At 50.9% G+C, this 17,839-nt stretch overlaps 1 protein-coding gene across 7 annotated transcripts in view; it reads right to left on the bottom strand.

The window, feature by feature from the left end:
* MTOR (mechanistic target of rapamycin kinase) overlaps window positions 1-17,839 on the bottom strand; it is a 158,656-nt gene that overhangs the window by 119,058 nt on the left and 21,759 nt on the right. For 6 of the 7 annotated variants that reach the window (XM_073585057.1, XM_073585060.1, XM_073585061.1 and 3 more), the window contains 15 exons: window positions 17,619-17,747; window positions 17,053-17,297; window positions 16,663-16,875; window positions 16,379-16,584; window positions 16,034-16,156; window positions 15,446-15,529; window positions 15,077-15,169; window positions 14,862-14,996; window positions 14,650-14,779; window positions 12,535-12,785; window positions 12,157-12,177; window positions 11,093-11,116; window positions 9,398-9,484; window positions 8,853-9,020; window positions 8,522-8,634 (listed from right to left, as the gene is read on the bottom strand). In XM_073585057.1, the coding sequence (XP_073441158.1) occupies window positions 8,522-8,634; window positions 8,853-9,020; window positions 9,398-9,484; window positions 11,093-11,116; window positions 12,157-12,177; window positions 12,535-12,785; window positions 14,650-14,779; window positions 14,862-14,996; window positions 15,077-15,169; window positions 15,446-15,529; window positions 16,034-16,156; window positions 16,379-16,584; window positions 16,663-16,875; window positions 17,053-17,297; window positions 17,619-17,747 (2,022 nt within the window). The remainder of the gene's footprint in view (window positions 1-8,521; window positions 8,635-8,852; window positions 9,021-9,397; window positions 9,485-11,092; window positions 11,117-12,156; window positions 12,178-12,534; window positions 12,786-14,649; window positions 14,780-14,861; window positions 14,997-15,076; window positions 15,170-15,445; window positions 15,530-16,033; window positions 16,157-16,378; window positions 16,585-16,662; window positions 16,876-17,052; window positions 17,298-17,618; window positions 17,748-17,839) is intronic. The other variant, XM_073585059.1, reaches the window with a different exon arrangement.

Below are 17,839 nucleotides of genomic sequence, written 5' to 3'. Positions count from 1 at the left end.
CGGTCCGGTGTCCTATCGCAGCTTCCAATAAATGGAGATGCACGGTTCGTCCGGCTTGCAGGGGCACGGCTGAGGGAACAGCGTCCGGCTGACAGGCTGTGAAAATGGCGGCAGCCAGAGAGGAGCCGAGCAGGAAGCGCGCGCTTTCCTGCAGATGCAGAGGAGGGAGGTAGGCGGGGCTAGGCGCCGATGATAAAAATGGTGCCGCCCGCTAAGATGGTAGGTGGGAGGGACGGCGCCGCCTCCGGGACGCTCAACCTGAGGGGAGAAGGCCGTGGGCGGGCTTAGAGCGGGCGGGAGGGAAGCCCGCCCGAGGATGGAGGCGGGGGGCGTGGCCGCGACGCCGGACAAGGCACCAGATGAAGCCGGGGCCTGGATTAGAAGAGGCGGCCGCCTGTCAGCACAGGGCGGCGCGGAGGCGTCGCAGAACCGCCGCGGTGGCCGCTACTGAGGACAGCTAGGGCCCGGCAGAGGGGGGGGAAAGAGCTGTCCGATAACAAGCCAGGGCCCAAATAGCTGCAGCGGCCGCCTGGAGACGACGCGGAGGCGTCGCAGCACTGTCACAGCGACCGCTGCCGAAAAATCCATGGAATGGCCTGGCGTGGAATCCGCAGGGGAGAATGGGACTCAGGTCTCATACTTACCCTCCTGATCCGTTTCATCCAGCGTACTGTTTCAAGGAGAGTATCCTGCGCCTCAACCGACCGACCGGCTCTGGTAGGCGAGTGGGTGGGAGACGGGGAGCGAGGACCATCTGGAACGCCACATCCATGTTAGGGGTCTTGGTCCTGCTGTAGACTTATGAGGATACGGGGTGGCAGTACACGCCGTACTCATAGTCTCTTTGTGGGACTACAGATGTGACTATTCACACTGTATCCCTCCGGAAAAACCTGAAAAGAAACGACGCACATCGAGGTAGATATGGGTCTAATCAAAGACCCGTGTCCACCTCCTACTGACACTAAGCTAAACTGAGGAACTTCCTGCCGGTCGGTGGGGTGTATACGGCGGAGGAGGGGCTAACCTTTTTTTTTGTGCATAGTGTCAGCCTCCTAGTAGCAGCAGCATACACCCATGGTCTCTGTGTCCCCCAATAAGGCGAACGAGAAAGCTAAGTTGTTGAAGTTTGGACTTGGAGTTGAGGTGTTTGCTGTTTTAAGTGTGTATCTCCTGGTCCCTTTTCCATTTAGTTTATTCCTCCCTGTCCCAATCCTCCTCCCTATTGTTGGTTAGTGCTTTTGCATGACAGAGATTTTCTGATATCCCTGTTTTATCTTTGTGTCTGGTATACCTTTCATTTCTGTCCCATGCCTCATGGGGTGGGGGAGGGGACAGATTAGGGTTTTTATATGAGCATAGTAAGGTCGGAGACGTAGGCCTCCTTACCCAGGCTCCAGGGACAGTTTGGGGCCCCTCTTCCTTTCTGATATGTATGAAAACAAAACCACCAATATTAATTACCTTCCTGGGACTGTTGCTTCTGCTCGGTCTCCATTTGTCTGCAGTGCTGACATCACATTGACAGTGCTGCAGACAATCAGTGAGCTTGGTAGCTCTGGCTCAGTTGATAGTACGAAGCGCTCAGTAAGGCCTGTTTCACATTTCCACTATTTTGACGGGAGGTAAATCCGCCAGAGCGGTTAAAAACGGATCCGCCTCCGTCATGGGCTAAACGGATGCTACAGGATCCGTGTTGTGTACGGATCCGCTGGAGGGGAAATTTAAAGGAACCGCGGCCTGGAAAGGAGAGCGAGAGAGCGAAAGAGAGCGCGCGAGAAAGAGAAAAAGAAAGAAAGAAAGAGAAAGAGAGAGGAAAAAAAAGAAAAAAGAAAGAAAGAGAGAGAGAAAGAGAGAGCGAAAGAAAGAAAGAAAGAGAAAGAAAGAGAGAGAAAGAAAGAAAGAAAGAAAGAAAGAAAGAAAGAAAGAAAGAATTTTTTTTCTTTGCACGGCTGTTCCGGAACACCATTCAGGGGTTAAAAGCCCTGCTCCAGCGAATCTGCCGGGCATGCGCAATAGAAATTAGCAGACCTTCGCTCGGAAAAAACGTTGCAGAGTCCGTCCCATCCGCCCGGGAGACGCTAAAATTTTGACGGATCCGCCAAAAAAAGGGTGGGACGGACGGACGACCGTCAGTCAAGATCCACCGCTAATGTAAGTTTATGGGGGAAAAAAAGGAGATTTTTGTGTACTCACCATAAAATCTCTTTCTCTTAGCCTCTAATTGGGGGACACAGAACCATGGGTGTTATGCTGCTGTCCACTAGGAGGCGACACTATGCATAATCTGAAAAAGATTAACTTTGGCTCCTCCTCTGCAGTATACACCCCTGGACGGCGTCAGCCTTCTCCAGTTTTGTGCAAAAGCATTAGGAGGAACATAACCAAATAACAAAACCATGCCTGTAAGAAGGCTACTATGTACGAGCTCAAAGAACAATATGAGAACTCAACCGTAAACAACGGCCCATAAGGGCAACAGCGTGGGAGCTGTGTCCCCCAATTAGAGGCTAAGAGAAAGAGATTTTACGGTGAGTACACAAAAATCTCCTTTACTCTGTCGCCTCATTGGGGGACACAGAACCATGGCACGTCCCAAAGCAGTCCCTTAGTGGGAAGCAATGGACGAATATTGTGCTAGCAGGTCCCTAAATTTGGGGCACTGCCGCCTGCAGAACCAGTCTACCCAGGCTCGCATCCGCTGAGGACTGGGTATGAACACTGTAGTGTTTCGTAAACGTGTGTAGGCTAGTCCAAGTGGCCGCCTTACACACTTGTTGTGCCGAAGCCTGGTGCCGAATGGCCCAGGAGGCCCCTACTGCCCGTGTAGAGTGTGCTGTGATACCGGCCGGAAGAGGGGAACTGTTAAGTCGGTAGGCCTCATGTATGGTGGACTTGATCCACCTGGCAAGGGTAGCCTTGGAAGCCGGCAGTCCCTTGCGACTACCTTCTGGAAGAATGAAGAGGGAATCAGACTTCCGGAAAGGTGCAGTCCTGGACACGTAAATCCGCAATGCTCTGACGAGGTCAAGCGTATGCAGAGCCTTCTCCACTCTATGAACCGGAACCGGGCAAAGGGATGGCAGTGAAATCTCCTCATTGAGGTGAAAGTTAGACACAACCTTTGGAAGGAAGGATGGTACCGTGCGGAGAACCACCTTGTCCTGGTGAAAGGCTAGGAAAGGCCGTCTGCAGGAAAGTGCTGACAATTCCGACACTCTGCGTAACGAGGTGATCGCCACTAGAAAAACCACTTTCTGAGACAGAATGGAGAGTGGAACTCCTCTAAGAGGTTCGAAGGGTGGAGCTTGCAATGCTGTCAGGACCAGATTGAGGTCCCATGTATCCAGCGGACGTTTGTAGGGAGGAACCAATCGGGAAACTCCCTGGATGAAAGTCCTTACTTGTGGTTTAGTAGCAATGCGCTTTTGAAAAAGGACTGAAAGCGCCGACACCTGACTCTTAAGCGAGCCTAAGGATAGCTTGGCGTCTAGACCCGATTGAAGAAAACCTAGTACCTTCGGGAGGGAATAAGGGAGTGGGACTTGTCCATGAGATTCGCACCAAGAAAAGAAAGCTCTCCAGGTACGATAATAGATCTTGGCGGAGGCAGGCTTCCTTGCCCTGATCATAGTCGCAATGACTGCCGGTGAAAAACCTGCCTGGGTTAGAATCCAGGTTTCAAGGGCCATGCCGTCAAATTGAGAGCCCCTGAATTCTGATGGAAGAACGGACCTTGAGACAGAAGGTCGTGACGGTCGGGTAGACGCCAGGGGACGTCTGCTGTAAGTTGAACGATGTCGGCGTACCATGTACGTCTGGGCCAGTCTGGAGCGATGAGGATGGTTGGAACTCCCTCTTGCTTGATCTTCCTCACGACCCTGGAGATTAGGGGGAGGGGTGGAAAAATGTACAGGAGTCGGAACTGGGACCAGTCCTGGACCAGGGCATCCGCACCGAGTGACCGCGGGTCGTGTGTCCTGGCCATGAATTTGGGGACCTTGGTATTGAGATGGGATGCCATTAGGTCCACCTCCGGGGTTCCCCAGCGTTGACAGATCTGGTAAAAAATCTCGGGATGGAGAGACCACTCCCCCGAGTCCATTCCTTGCCACACCCGGAATGTGGACCGCAGAAAGTACCGACCTCGTGTCTTCCGCCCAGCGGAGGATATGCGCTACTTCTCTCATCGCCTGGGCGCTGCGGGTCCCGCCTTGGTGGTTCACGTATGCCACAGCCGTGGCATTGTCCGACTGTATCCGTATGTGCGAGGCTGCAAGCAAGTGATGAAAGGCTCTCAGTGCCAAGAGGATGGTCCTGATTTGCAGAATATTGATGGGCAATGTCACTTCCCTCAGTGACCACTTGCCTTGTGCCCTGTGATGTAGGTGCACCGCCCCCCAGCCTGTCAGGCTTGCATCGGTAGTCAGGATCTTCCATTGTCCTGAGAGAAAGGGCTTCCCTCGTGTACGCGAGGTTGGTTTGAGCCACCAATGCAGGGACCTCCTGGTTGACGGCGTCAACCTGAACTCCCTGTCGAGGGAGAAGGGATTCCTGTCCCAAGAGCTGAGTATGGCTAGTTGAAGGACCCTGAGGTGAAACTGGGCAAATGGCACTGCCTCTATTGCTGCTGCCATCCGGCCGAGGACTCTCATGGCAAACCGGAGAGATCGAGGAGGACTGCGAAGGAGTGTACGAACTCCCAGACGGATGGCCAGTGTCTTGTCCTTGGGAAGGAGCACCAGGCCCCTGGAGGTGTCGAATAACATTCCCAGGAATGTCAGAGTCTGACTTGGGATAGTCGACGATTTCTGTAGGTTGACTAGCCATCCCAGGCGACTCAGTGTGTCTATTGTGATTGAGACACTGACCTCGCAATCTTTGAAAGTGGGAGACTTGATGAGGAGGTCGTCCAGGTGCGGGATGACTAGAATGCCTCTTGAGTGCAGAACGTCCATGGTGGCCGCCATGACTTTGGTGAACGTTCTTGGAGCCGTGGCGAGTCCGAACGGAAGGGCGACAAACTGGTAGTGGTTTTGGTTGACCGCGAACCTGAGAAACCTTTGGTGGGCGGGGGCAATTGGTTTGTGCAGATACGCATCCTGTATGTCTATGGAGGCAAGGTATTCTCCCTGCTCCATGGATGCAATGATGGACCGGAGGGACTCCATGCGGAAGTGACGGACCCGTACGTAATTGTTCAGCTGTTTTAGGTCCAGTATGGGTCGGACACTGCCTCCTTTCTTGGGGACTACGAACAGATTTGAGTAGAACCCTCGGAATCTCTCGTTCGCGGGAACCAGCACCACAACTCCTGCTTGAAGGAGAGAGGAGACCGCTTGGTGGAAAGCACGAGCCTTGTCTGGTGGTGTTGGAGGAATAGAAAGGAAGAACCGGTTCGGTGGAGCGGAAGTGAACTCTATCTTGTATCCGGAAGACACTATTTCCCTGACCCACCTGTCTTCTGTAATAGGCAGCCAGACTTGCTGGAAGAGTAAAAGTCGGCCGCCTACTGGTGGGGTGTCTTCCGGAGTTCGTGAGTCATGATGAAGCGAAGTTCTGAGGTTTTCCTCCCTTGGGTTTCGCTTGGCCTGCTTTCGACTGCCAAGACCTGTCCGGTCGCTGCTGCGTCCGTGGGTTGTCCCTGCGTGGAGAGCGGTTACGGTTTTGCGCTGGGCGCGAGACGGACCAGCCCGAGGAATTCCGAAAGGACCGGAATCGCGTCTGGTTTCTTCGTTTAAACGTGCGTTTCGGTTTTAGTTGAGGGAGAGAGGTACTCTTACCCCCAGTGGCATTGGCTATCATTGTGTCCAGCTTTTCGCCGAAAAGTCTTCCAGTAAGATACGGAAGTCGCGTGAGGGACTTCTTTGAGGCCGCATTCGCTTTCCATTCTCGCAGCCAGAGGATGCGTCGGATCGTGATGGCGTTTGATGCTATTCCCGCTACACCTCTTGCGGAATCCAGGGCTGCATGAAGCATGTAGTCTGCTACCACTGCTATCTGGACCGCTTGGTCCGAGAGCTCAGGATTTGAAGCTTGAAGACCCTCCTGTAGTTTTTTGGCCCAAGCCAGGATGGCCTTGGCCGCCCAAACTGAAGCAAACGCAGGGCCCAGAGAGGCGCCTGCCGCTTCGAAAATAGAACGAGCCATGCGTTCTACATGCCGGTCTGCTGCGTCCCTGAGGGTTGAGCTATCTGGCAGAGAGAGTAAGGTCTGCGCTGCTAGCCTAGAAACCGGGGGGTCCACTTCAGGTGGATCTGTCCATTGTTTGGTGTCTGTCTGTGGGAAGGGGTACTTCGCTTCCAAATATTTGCGATTAGCAAATTTTTCTCAGGCTGCGCAAACTGTTTGGTAAGTATTTCCTCAAACTCATGGTGATTAGGGAAGACCTTAGGTGGTTTCTGAACACTTTCGAAGCAAATCCTATGTTCTGGGACTTCCAGGGCCAACTCTGGAATTTTTAGCACCCGATGAATTGCAGAGATTATGTCCTCAACTAGCGCTGTATTGCTAGGGGGAGAAGGTACCACGGACCTCTCCGTTTCGTTATCTGAGTCGGAGTCACAGATGCCCTCCGAATCCTGTGCCTCACTAAGGTGATCCCTGGAGGGTGACCTGGGGCAGGGGTCTTCTGTGGTGGGGGATCTCTGTGGTAAATTGCACTGTCTGTCTGTGACAGGGGACTGCCTAGGAGACCTGGAATGACGCTGTCTCTCCCTGGGGGGGGGACGACCTTGTGCTATAGGCCGACTCAGGTGATCGAGACCTGTGGGTCCGCTTACGTCTGTGAGAGTCGGAAGCAGCATGTTCCTGAGACAAGCTGTCCGTTTGCTGTGTAACGTTCATAGCCGGGGCCCGTCTCTGCAGAGCTTGCAGCAATGCGGCAGTTAGGTTGTCTATGGACTGTGTCATAGACTGTGACATCTGAGTTGCCCATTCCGGCGTGGCCTGTGACACTGAAGCGTCAGTAGGGACTCCCTGGGGTTCTGACCCAGAGTTCTGGATGCAGTCCCGGCAGGGCGGATACGTGCTACCACTAGGGAGCGTGGCTTTGCAGGCTGTGCAGAATGCATAGAAACATTCCTGCATGGTTCTCTTCCTTGAGCCCGGCATAGTGCACAGAGGCTGGCTATCAGGGATCGTACAGGGGTGGCTACGCAGAGGGAACCCACAGAGAGCCTTCTAGGAAGTATGGATTCACAGCTGAGTAATGAAAACCCAGCTGTGAGCTTACCCCACCGGTGCTGCCCCTAGGTCCAGCGCCGACAGATCCTAGTTCTGTGCCCCCCGGAGACCGCTGTGATGCTCCTCTCCTGGATCTCATCCAAAAAAAATGGCCACCGGGACTCAGGAGAGGGAGGAGGGGGCGGAGAGCTGAAAAGGGCGCGCTGGGCTTGTAAAAACGCGCCCTTTCTGCCTCAATCCGCCCCTTCTATGACACTCCAGCGTGTCATTTTAGTCATCCGGGGGGCGGGGAAAAGGCGGCGGCTTCGGCTAGGCCGAAGCCGCGGTCTAGATTAGAGGCCTGATGCCCAGGAGGGCTCCAGAGCGGCGCGGTAGTCCGGGAGGGGGTCGGATTCGCACCGGACCCCCCGGAATGGGCGACTGGCTAGCGGTGGGGGCAGCAGGGCTAGCGGTACCTGTGTGGGGGGTCCCTGGAGCACCATGGAGCCACTGCTGCTGCAGAGGCAGGGGAGCAGAAAGCCCTGTCTCTGCTGTGCCACGTCTGCCTGCACCCTCCCCCGGCCCCAGCAGGATCCCACAGCTGGGCTGGGGTCCCTGGTGCAGAATGCTGTCTGTACTCCGACCCTACCTGCGGCGTCTCAACCTAATGCCCCCTGCGGGGGATTAGGGAGGGTGCGTCTGTCACCGTCAGGGGGTCTTCATCCTTGCCTCAACCTCAACCCAGACCCTGAAGGGGGTTGGGGAAGGAGGGGGGGGGGGTCTCAACTTCGGACCAGTACACGAGGGACTGGGGAAGGAGCGACATGGGGAACCGCCATCTCCACTTCAACTGGGCACCCCTAAAAAGGGGGCCAAGGAAGGAGCCATGCCGGGAGTCTCGCTGTAGACCCACTTTACTTCATCTGTTCCGATGAAAGGAAAAAAAGAAAAAAGGTGTGCCTCCTTGCGACACTAAGCAAAAACTGGAGAAGGCTGACGCCGTCCAGGGGTGTATACTGCAGAGGAGCCAAAGTTAATCTTTTTCAGATTATGCATAGTGTCGCCTCCTAGTGGACAGCAGCATAACACCCATGGTTCTGTGTCCCCCAATGAGGCGACAGAGTAAACGGATCCGCCCTTTTTGGCGGATTCGTTTTTTTCGAAACTTGGCGGATTTTGACTGACGTGAAAAAACGGAGGTGTGAAACAGGCCTAATGGAGAGCTCACCGTCTGCAAGAGCTGCAAACAAAACAGACACCGGGGGCGGAAACCTCAGATTTGCACTACCCCTTTATTCCCAACTTCCAGCCTACAAAGAATCAATGAGTCAGTGATGGATAACCATAGGACACCTACTTTCGTGCTGGCAGCGGAGTGTCCATGGCATCGAACAGCTTCACAATAGGCGGCAAGAGCAGATGAAGGTAATCATCCAGATTAGCTCCAAACATCTGTATGGCATTCAAAAGCTGGAAAAATGCAAAACAAAAAACCTATTAAAATAAATATCCTGTAAACAGAAATGTGATATATGATTAGGTCATTAAAAATTTTGTGTCTCCCAACTTGAAAAACAGTATCCATCTCCTGGCTACAGATGGTTGGAGACCAAAACCAACCTGGGCTTGAGATCAGGTCTTTAGTGTTCGTTTGGCCCGTACGTCAGGCAGATTCCCATATCCCCTACCTTTATAGTCACTATGCGACCCGGACTATTGTCCTGCATAAACACTCGCAACATGTGAGGGATGAGCTGCGGCAAGTAAAGCTTAAACTCTCCTCCGAGAGCCAGAACAATCTGTTCAATCAGCAGGATAATGGTGCTCTGGATGGGGTTATTCATGGTCCAGTAATCCTGCAAGAAACAGAAGCCGAGAAAGTAAGTGGGCAAGATGGGAGGGGAAGCCGGGAAAGCGAGCGGGCGAGGGAAGGGGAGTAAAGGGCGAGGAAGGGGGGGGGTCAAAGGGTGGGCGAGAAGGGGGAAAGGCGCAGGGGGGGGTGGAAGGGGGAAAGGCGCAGGGGGGAGGAGGAAAGGCGCATGGGGTGGGTGTTCGAGAAGAGGAGGAGACTAGGAGTGGGGAGATGAGGACAGAGGGTGGGGAAGGGGGTAGACGAAAGAATTATATGGAGCAGAGTGTCGGCTTTGGTTTTTCCCAATAGTGGCGTTGTGTTGTCCATGTCACAGAACATTGGACTATAACATAATGACCGTTAAGGAGCTGAATTACTTACCCTCATCAAAGCGAAGATCTCATCCATGTAGGGGCGAATGTGGCTGCGCACAAAGGAAACCAACATTCCCAACTGCTGGAACATAAACTGCAGACAACATGTGAGAGTGGGTCATGTAGATGAAAACATCTGTCAGCGCCATATATACAATGCAGAAAATATTGAGCTGCTGCATTATTAGACACCACAGACCCCACCATGGTTATCAGGTGGCAATCTGCACATTTCCAGATGAACAGAGAAGCATGTGATGAGACACTACACCGACCATTGCTATAGATGTGATGAAACGTGCTCTGTCAAGGATTAAAAAAACACAAAAAAAAACCACCCCTCTAGACCCAGCTACAGGTGGCGATCTGGTAGGGAGGTTAACCCCAATACTAAATGTTATAACTTTCCAATGGGTGCCCCAGCAGAGAAGGGGCCTAGAAGTGAGTGCATTCATTGTCTATAAGACTACCACAGAAAGCCAAGTCCTGAAGATAAGGAATGGACACGAAACACACAGCCGCTCCAACCCTACCAGGCATTTCACAGCCCCCAGCCAACCAAAGGAAACAAAAAATCTTTCACTGCTGACCTGATTAATTGAACCAATATAGCGAACTAGGGGCATTTTTCTACTGATACGGAGCTCCAAATCCCCTGCAGAGAGACATATTCCGGTCCCTTCCGTCCAAGTGGAGTTGGAGAGCTGGTGTCACAATGCACTGCAGCTCCATTCATACAGCAGAAGCGATGTAACGCGGATTCATGTCACCTGTGGCTAAGACAGCATGAATCTGCTGACGTACACCCTATAACATCTGTGTCCATGCATGGGATTTGGAGCTCTGTATCAGGGCATCTGAGCTCTGACTGCTATAATTAAATATTAATAAATTAATAACAGAATTCTAACTGTATTAAACTAAACCAATGGTCGTCAGGGCCGGACATAAACTTTAAAGGGATTTATCTGCTTTTAAAATAAATAGTCTCTAAGGTGTCTGCAGTTTTCAGATGATTTTGTAAGTAAGTGGACAACCCCTGTGAAGCCCCCGTCACACAGCGATCTTGCTAGCGAGATCGCTGCTGAGTCACAAGTTTTGTGACGCAACAGCGATCTCACCAGCGAGATCGCTGTGTGTGACGCTTATCAGCGACCACCCCCCCTGCCGGGTATCACTGATCGTGCTGGAATGGCCTGGACTTTTTTTGATCGTTGGTCTCCCGCTGGCCAGTACGCATCGCTGCGTGTGGCAGGCGGGAGACCAGCGATCAGCAAGCTGGACGCTGGTAACCAAGGTAAACATCGGGTTTCTAACTGCCGCTCGCCGCTTAGAAACCCGATGTGTACGTTAGAAACCAACACGCTGGTAACCAAGGTAAACATCGGATTTCTAAGCGCCGCACGGCGCTTAGAAACCCGATGTTTACCTTAGTTACCAGCTCCGTGCACCAGCGCGCTGGTTTCTAACATACACAGCGGGTAACTAAGCGACGTGCGTCGCTTGTTACCCGCGTGTCGCTGGTGCTGATCGCTGGTGAAGCTGCCTGTTTGGCAGCTCACCAGCGATCATGTAGCGACACACCAGCGATCCTGACAAGGTCATATCGTTGTCGGGATCGCTGGTGCGTCGCTATGTGTGACGGGGCCCTTAAGACATGAGATCCATATCTTCTGCCTTGAAGTTCTGCAGCGACACTCACCTGAGGAGACATCTGTCCTGTCCTCTTTAGGCCGAAATCCAACAGCAGGGAAAAAAAAGAGAAGAAAAGGAAATCTCATTAGAGAAGAAAGCAAAAACAAAGAGGCAGATATTATAGGTCGACGTTTTATAAGGACCCCGGTCTGGAGACATTGCCGGTAGTCTGTGATTGTCGGATCGGAGCCAGGTGAACTTTCGCCTACTTTTCCGGCTTCCCCTCTTCTAATCACAATGTCTTGCCACAACAATAGTGTAATAAATCAGTAGATGTCGGAATGTAGGAGGAGGTTCACAAGCCTCTGGTCCGTCAGCAGACATGGGCTACCAACGTGGCCACTGGTCCAGGTTTCTGAAAGTCTTTTTTGCTCGACTCTAATATTTACCTATACAAACAAATTTAAAAGGATCATCTGGGACAAAGATAATGACAACTTCCTGACAAGTCACATTCACTACATTGGGAGCTAAGATGCACTGCTCTGTGTATGGAGCGGTGATTTCCAGTCTCTGTACACCGTACACTACAGTTGTTGGACCCCAATCTTCTATGGAGGACGTCTGTTAGGGTTAGGTCATCAATATCTTATTCCTAGAGAACCCTTTTAGGTGCTGTAATAATCAGATGTAATATGTATTTACAGGGGGTTGACCCCTCAAAAAGTAGTTATAATTAAACCACATGGAGGGCCGGGGGGTTGCTGAGACCTCTGGACCGTCTTCCTGAGAATTAGAAAACCCAAGTACGTTTTTTTCCCCACCATTAATAACAGGAGGATCTGAAATAGACGAGTGATTGGATTTGCGACTCCCAATTCTCAGCTGTAACGTGGATCCAGAGGTCCGACAACCCTTTCCCCAATTCACTTTTGGCATTGTCCTCTACTGTCTAGGCCCCAAATCCAGTCAATTCCTCGTCCACCAAGACCCTGAGATTTAATTTAACCCCTCTGATTATCAACCCCCGGATATACTGCTCCTTTCCTAACCAGATCCCTCGTCCGCCTCCCTCCTCCTCCTTCATATGTGTTTTGTTCTGTGGAACACTGGAGTTTCTTCATGACTTACTTGAGGAGAAGGTTGGTGAGACTGTAAAAGGAAGAACAAAAAGAAAAAAAAAAAAAGAAAAAAAACTATTTTAGATGATGCTCACCTAGGCACAACCTTATTTTAACAAGAAACTGCACTGTTGCAACATGACAAAAGACATAATGAAGCACGTCAACAAGCTCTGTCACAGAGTCACAGCGTCCGCTAGCCCGAGAACGTGCGATGGTCGACTGCAAAGTGAGACTTCATAGAGATGTGGATCCCTAACTATCCCGCCCCATCAGTGGCCATGCAACTGGCGTCTGAAGCCAAATCTCTATACCCTGTGGTCTTAGCAGGTGAGGGGGTGATCGGACAGTCCATACAGTACCACGCTGCTCGCGGCAGGGTCCATACCTCTCTCACGTTGATGTCGCACAGGCGGATAACACTCAGGAAGGTTGGCATCACCTGAGGCAAGAACTGCACACACTTCAGGCCTATAGACTTGAAGATGAAGGTGATGGCTTGTACAACCATAGTGTGATGGCAGGACAGGGACTGGTCCCTCAGAATCCGCATCAGCGTGACCACGGCCACCGCCGGGTAGAACTCATCCAGGGGCAGGTTCCCCATGTTCACCAGCATCTCGCTGGTGCTGAAATCCGCTGAAGACAGAGAAAAATCACTGAGTAAAAGCGATAGTGCAAATGATAAAGCATGGGGGAACATAACATCCCCCAGTATGCAGTCCAAAAAATGGAAAATAATACCGCCTTCCAACTGGAAAACTCCTTAGTCTTCCGGTCTTGTATAGCTGGCCAAACACAATAGATGATTTTGGTTGAACCCGACAACTATCTAATATGCAAGAGACCCTTTCGACTCTTCCCTGATAGATGATATTGGGGAAACGCTTTCTCAAACTGAACATGGACAAAACAGAATTCATCATCTTTCCCCCATCTCACTCTACCCCTCCACCAGACATATCCACCAATGTCAATGGCCGCTTTCTTTCCCCAGTCCCGCACGCTCGGTGCCTTGGGGTGATCCTCGACTCTGCGCTCTCTTTCAAACCACATATCCAAGCCCTCGCCTCCTCCTGCTGCCTCAAACGCAAAAATATTTCCCACATCCGCTCATTCCTCAACCACGAAACCACAAAAACACTAGTGCATGCTCTTATCTCCCGCCTCGACTACTGCAAACTCCTACTCTCTGGCCTCCCCTCTAGCACTCTGGCTCCGCTCCAGTCCATCCTACACTCTGCTGCCCGACTAATGCACCTGTCTTCCCGCTATTCCCCAGCCTCTCCCCTATGCCAGGCCCTTCACTGGCTTCCAATTGCCCAGAGGCTCCAATTCAAAACCCTAACCATGACATACAAAGCCATCCACAACCTGTCCCCTCAGTACATCTGTGACATGGTCTCTAGGTACCTACCCGCACGCAACCTTCGATCATCTTAAGATCTCCTTCTCTACTCCCCCCTTATCTCTTCTTCCCACAACCACATACAAGACTTCTCCTGGGCTTCCCCTATACTCTGGAACTCTCTGCCGCAACACATCAGACTCTCACCATCAACGGAAACCTTCAAGAAGAACCTGAAGACCCACCTGTTCCGACAAGCCTATAGCCTGCAATGATCCTCGGTCTACTGAACCACCGCATGACCTGCTCTACCCTCTCCTACTGTATCCTCACCCATCCCTGTAGACTGTGAGCCCTCACGGGCAGGGTCCCCTTTCTCCTTATGTACTTGTGTGTCCCTTGTCTTACACATGTTTATTATACTTGTCTATATTTCCCCTTTTCACATGTAAAGCGCCATGGAATAAATGGCGCTATATAAATGCATAATAATAATAATAATAATAATAATAACAGGATTGGACATGCTGAGTTTCAATATGCCCAATCCTTTTTGCTACAAAGAACATATTATTAGGGAGAAGAGATTGCAGGGTTAGTGATGAGGTGAAAGAGCGAGGGAGCCATCACCAGCCTAAAACCCCCCCACATTAGATGTCGGAGGAATGATCGTTATCCTGACAGCCGTGTCCCCTGACTCTGCCATACACAACAAAGCTCTCCCATGTTCTCCACGAGACCCCCTGCCAGCATCAAATAAAAATAATCGGCCTTTGGAAAAATCCCATGTGTGGGATCCTTCTCTTCACTCACATCATCTCTTGGGGGACAGTCGGGGGCGCCAATACACACTAGACTGTCTTATCCAGCCAATGTTTCCAGGGGGACAGTCAGGAGCGCCATACACACTAGACTGTCTGATGCGGCTAATGAACCTTGGGGGACAGCAAGGGGCACCACACACACACTAGACTGCCTGAACCTACCAATGTCTCTTGGGGGACAGTCGGAGGCTTCATACACACTAGACTGTCTGATCCGGCTGATATCGATCAGGTTTGCACAACTTTATTCTAATGTGCCTCCAGGATTCTGGACGTCAGACACCATCTTACTCCGTCACCGCATTATGCTTTATTAGAAGATGATGATTACCGGAGTCTGGATTGGTCTTTGATTCGGATAAGCTCAGGGCTGAAGCGTCTCTGGACTGGTCGATCATTCCAATATTCACTTTATGCTTGTACGGGTCCAACGCCCCCAGCAGACCCAGAACACGGATCGCCTAGAATCAGATATCATAAAATGAGCTCCTGGGTGAACAGGAAGATATTTTCTTCACTACAACAACATATTAGATTGCTCACCTCTCGACGGATTCCTTGGTTTTGCTCAGTTTTTAAGAAATTGAGCAGCACTTCCAGCAGCGTGGGATATTTCCTGTACGGCTCCACCACATATCCCGTGCTGGCCACCAGCTGGCCCAGCGTCCAGAGGGCAACCTAGGACGATAAACAGTAGTCAGACCATCAACTGAGGCAACTTATATATTGCAGGTCTCATCACTCACAGAAGCACTTACCTGTCTCTTTGCCAGCAAGGAGGAGTCCTGTAACATTTCCATAATGATTGGGAAGAGTTCGTCCATCCACTTTCTCATCTCTAATCCACTGACCTGATGATACAGAATAAAACTCGTGACATAAAAATACACGTCTACCCGGTATGGGGGGGGGGGGGGGTCGTCCTGGCAGACTTCTGCCCAATCTGACATCTGGGAGATGCAGACAGATCATCTTAAACCAAGCAGGTAGCAGTTATTCAGAATATTAATACTTGCTGGCTGACGGACCCCAATCTCTGGTGCCGGGGGCATATGGTGGGTGAAAATAAATCTGGGAAGTGTGACGTGCAAAGATAGCAGCTAATGCCAAGGATCATCCATTCTTACCTGAGCAAGCTCGCCAATTGTCGCCAGGACATTGGTCACAACTCCGGGATTGGGATCCGGATCGCGCAACTTTAAGATTAGGGCCTGGTAATAAGAAATAAGGAACATGTCAGCTCTTTATCTACAATACTACAAGCCTATACTTAATTAAGCATCAGTGTCCTTTTCCTGTACAACGAGAAATTACATAAAGGTAAATACATTCAGATTGAATATCAAGTTTAAGGGGGTTGTCCAGGACATAGATTGACACCCTCCTCTTAGTATCTTAGTATAGGTGATTAACAGATTGGTAAGGATCTGACATCAATCCCCCACTGCAGACTGATGAACACGTTGGACCCCGTCCTCTGTGTAGAGGCCGAACTCCACTTCTACAGATGTAAATGTCATCTCTGCTGCAGTACTGAGAACGGCCACTACACAAAGTAAGGCGATCTGGTGATCGGCTCTACACAAAGTGTAAACCAGGGTGCAGGCAGAGAGCGCTGGATGTCAGACCTAAAACGATTTTATATTGATGACCCATTATAGTCATAAATCATCAATACATAAAACTAGTTTAGATTACTTCCAAGAGAATCCAACCTTAAGAATTGGCTCCATGTACGGGCGGATGAGGCGGGGGGCATTGGATACAAGGTGTCCCAACATCCGTGCACTTTGCTCCTTGTTCCTTCCAACGCCGCTGTTCTCTAATTCAGTCAAAATCTGAAAACGAAATGGAAAAGAACAACAAATGATACGCTACAGTTTATTTTGCAATGACGTGGCACCTAGATAGAGGACTTCATTGTAGAAACAGAACACCCAAGGACGGAGACTGGAAAAGATAATGGACTGTCCTGTCAATCCAAAAGGATCATGTCCATGTGACAAAACCACCAACACAATATGTCCGATCCATGTTAGGCATTTTTCACGACTACTCACCTGGATGAGCATCTTACGGAGGAAGGGCATGACGAAGGCTGGGTTCATGCTGCTGAGACGGCCAATGGTGCAGATGGTCAGTTCTCGTATCTCGAAAACCTCATCATTTAGAGCGACAAACAGCGCCTGGAGGCTCTCGGCCTGAGCCAAGTGAGAATCAAAGCGTTCATCAAGAGAGGCCAGGACACAGTAGCGGATATCAGGATCTGCAAGGAAAGGCGTCAAGATAAACTCAAGTCAAAGAAATGGTGTTCTGCAAAAACAAGAAACCCCTGCGAACATACCTGGGTCTGTAATCCCAACCACCAACAGCTTGCTTAACACGTCGGCCACCACCTGGATAGCAGTCTGGCTCACGTGGCCGTGCCCACCAAGCAGCTGGATTGACGGTGTGAGGAGACGGGAGCACGTGCGTGCAGCCTCCATTCGAATTTCTTTGTGCTCGCTATTTAGAAAGTGGTCGGCGCAGTGGCGCACAAACTGGGTGAGAGAGTGACCTGAAGAAAAGGTGAAATGAGAGAAAAGGCTGAACGATCATTGCCAAGAAAATGCAAAGAAACATTGGCAATGTACATACAGCCTCTTACAGCTGCACCATCAGCTAAGACCAAGCGCCACGGATTTAGTAGCAAAGAACACGATACTTGAATTACAACATTTTACCAAACTTTTACCTTCAAAGTCAAAGGTGCCCAAAGTGCGGAGAGCTAAAGTAATACTGCCAACGTCACTGGCTTCAGGGATATTAGTGAGGTTGGGTGAGGACAGCTGCTGCGCGAGGCCCTTGGGCATCCCGGGGTGCCGGAGCGGCTTGTGCATAAGGACCAGGGACAGCATTTTCAGGAGGCCATCCTGAATATCTTTTTTCAGCTGCGGGATGTGGCGACCCAGATCGTAGAGAACAGCGGTTAAGGCAGGACTAGAAATAAGCACAAAAACAAGCATATATGCAAACACATACTGTACATAAATTACATGTCTCATATCTACAAGTTAGAGATCATTTCACCCTTCTATGTAGTGTCAGTAAGCCCCAGATAAGGTTTCTGGTTCTGCACATTGCGAGGGGGAAGCTGCAGTTGTTCTCTGCAGGGGGCTTTATTGAATAGGGGGGCAGACAGGGTGATGTTGGAAGACCTCGTGGTCAGGGAGATGAGAGATCTCCAGCTAGGACCCCGAATCATATTTACGTACATTCAGTACAATTCTACTACAGACCAGCGCATCCATTACATCTTACCTGAGCCCTACAGACAGCATTGGTTCCAGTAGTTCTTTCACCTCCTGTTGGATGGAGGGACCCAGTGCTCGAGCCAACATACTTATACAAGTGAACACCGTGGCGTCCACTTGCATGGACTTCTGCCTCCTAGGTACCGAAAAACATCAATTATTGCAGGGTGAGCAGTCTGTCTGAGAATCAGTAACACATGTGAACAGATGAAACTTTGTGATCGATCC

The sequence above is a fragment of the Dendrobates tinctorius genome, unplaced genomic scaffold, assembly GCF_039654945.1.
Source record: "Dendrobates tinctorius isolate UK_male_01 unplaced genomic scaffold, ASM3965494v1 ptg000086l, whole genome shotgun sequence".
Classification (NCBI taxonomy): Eukaryota; Metazoa; Chordata; class Amphibia; order Anura; family Dendrobatidae; genus Dendrobates; species Dendrobates tinctorius.
Note: the sequence above shows the minus strand (reverse complement) of the source record. Positions and strands in the feature narration are given on the sequence as shown.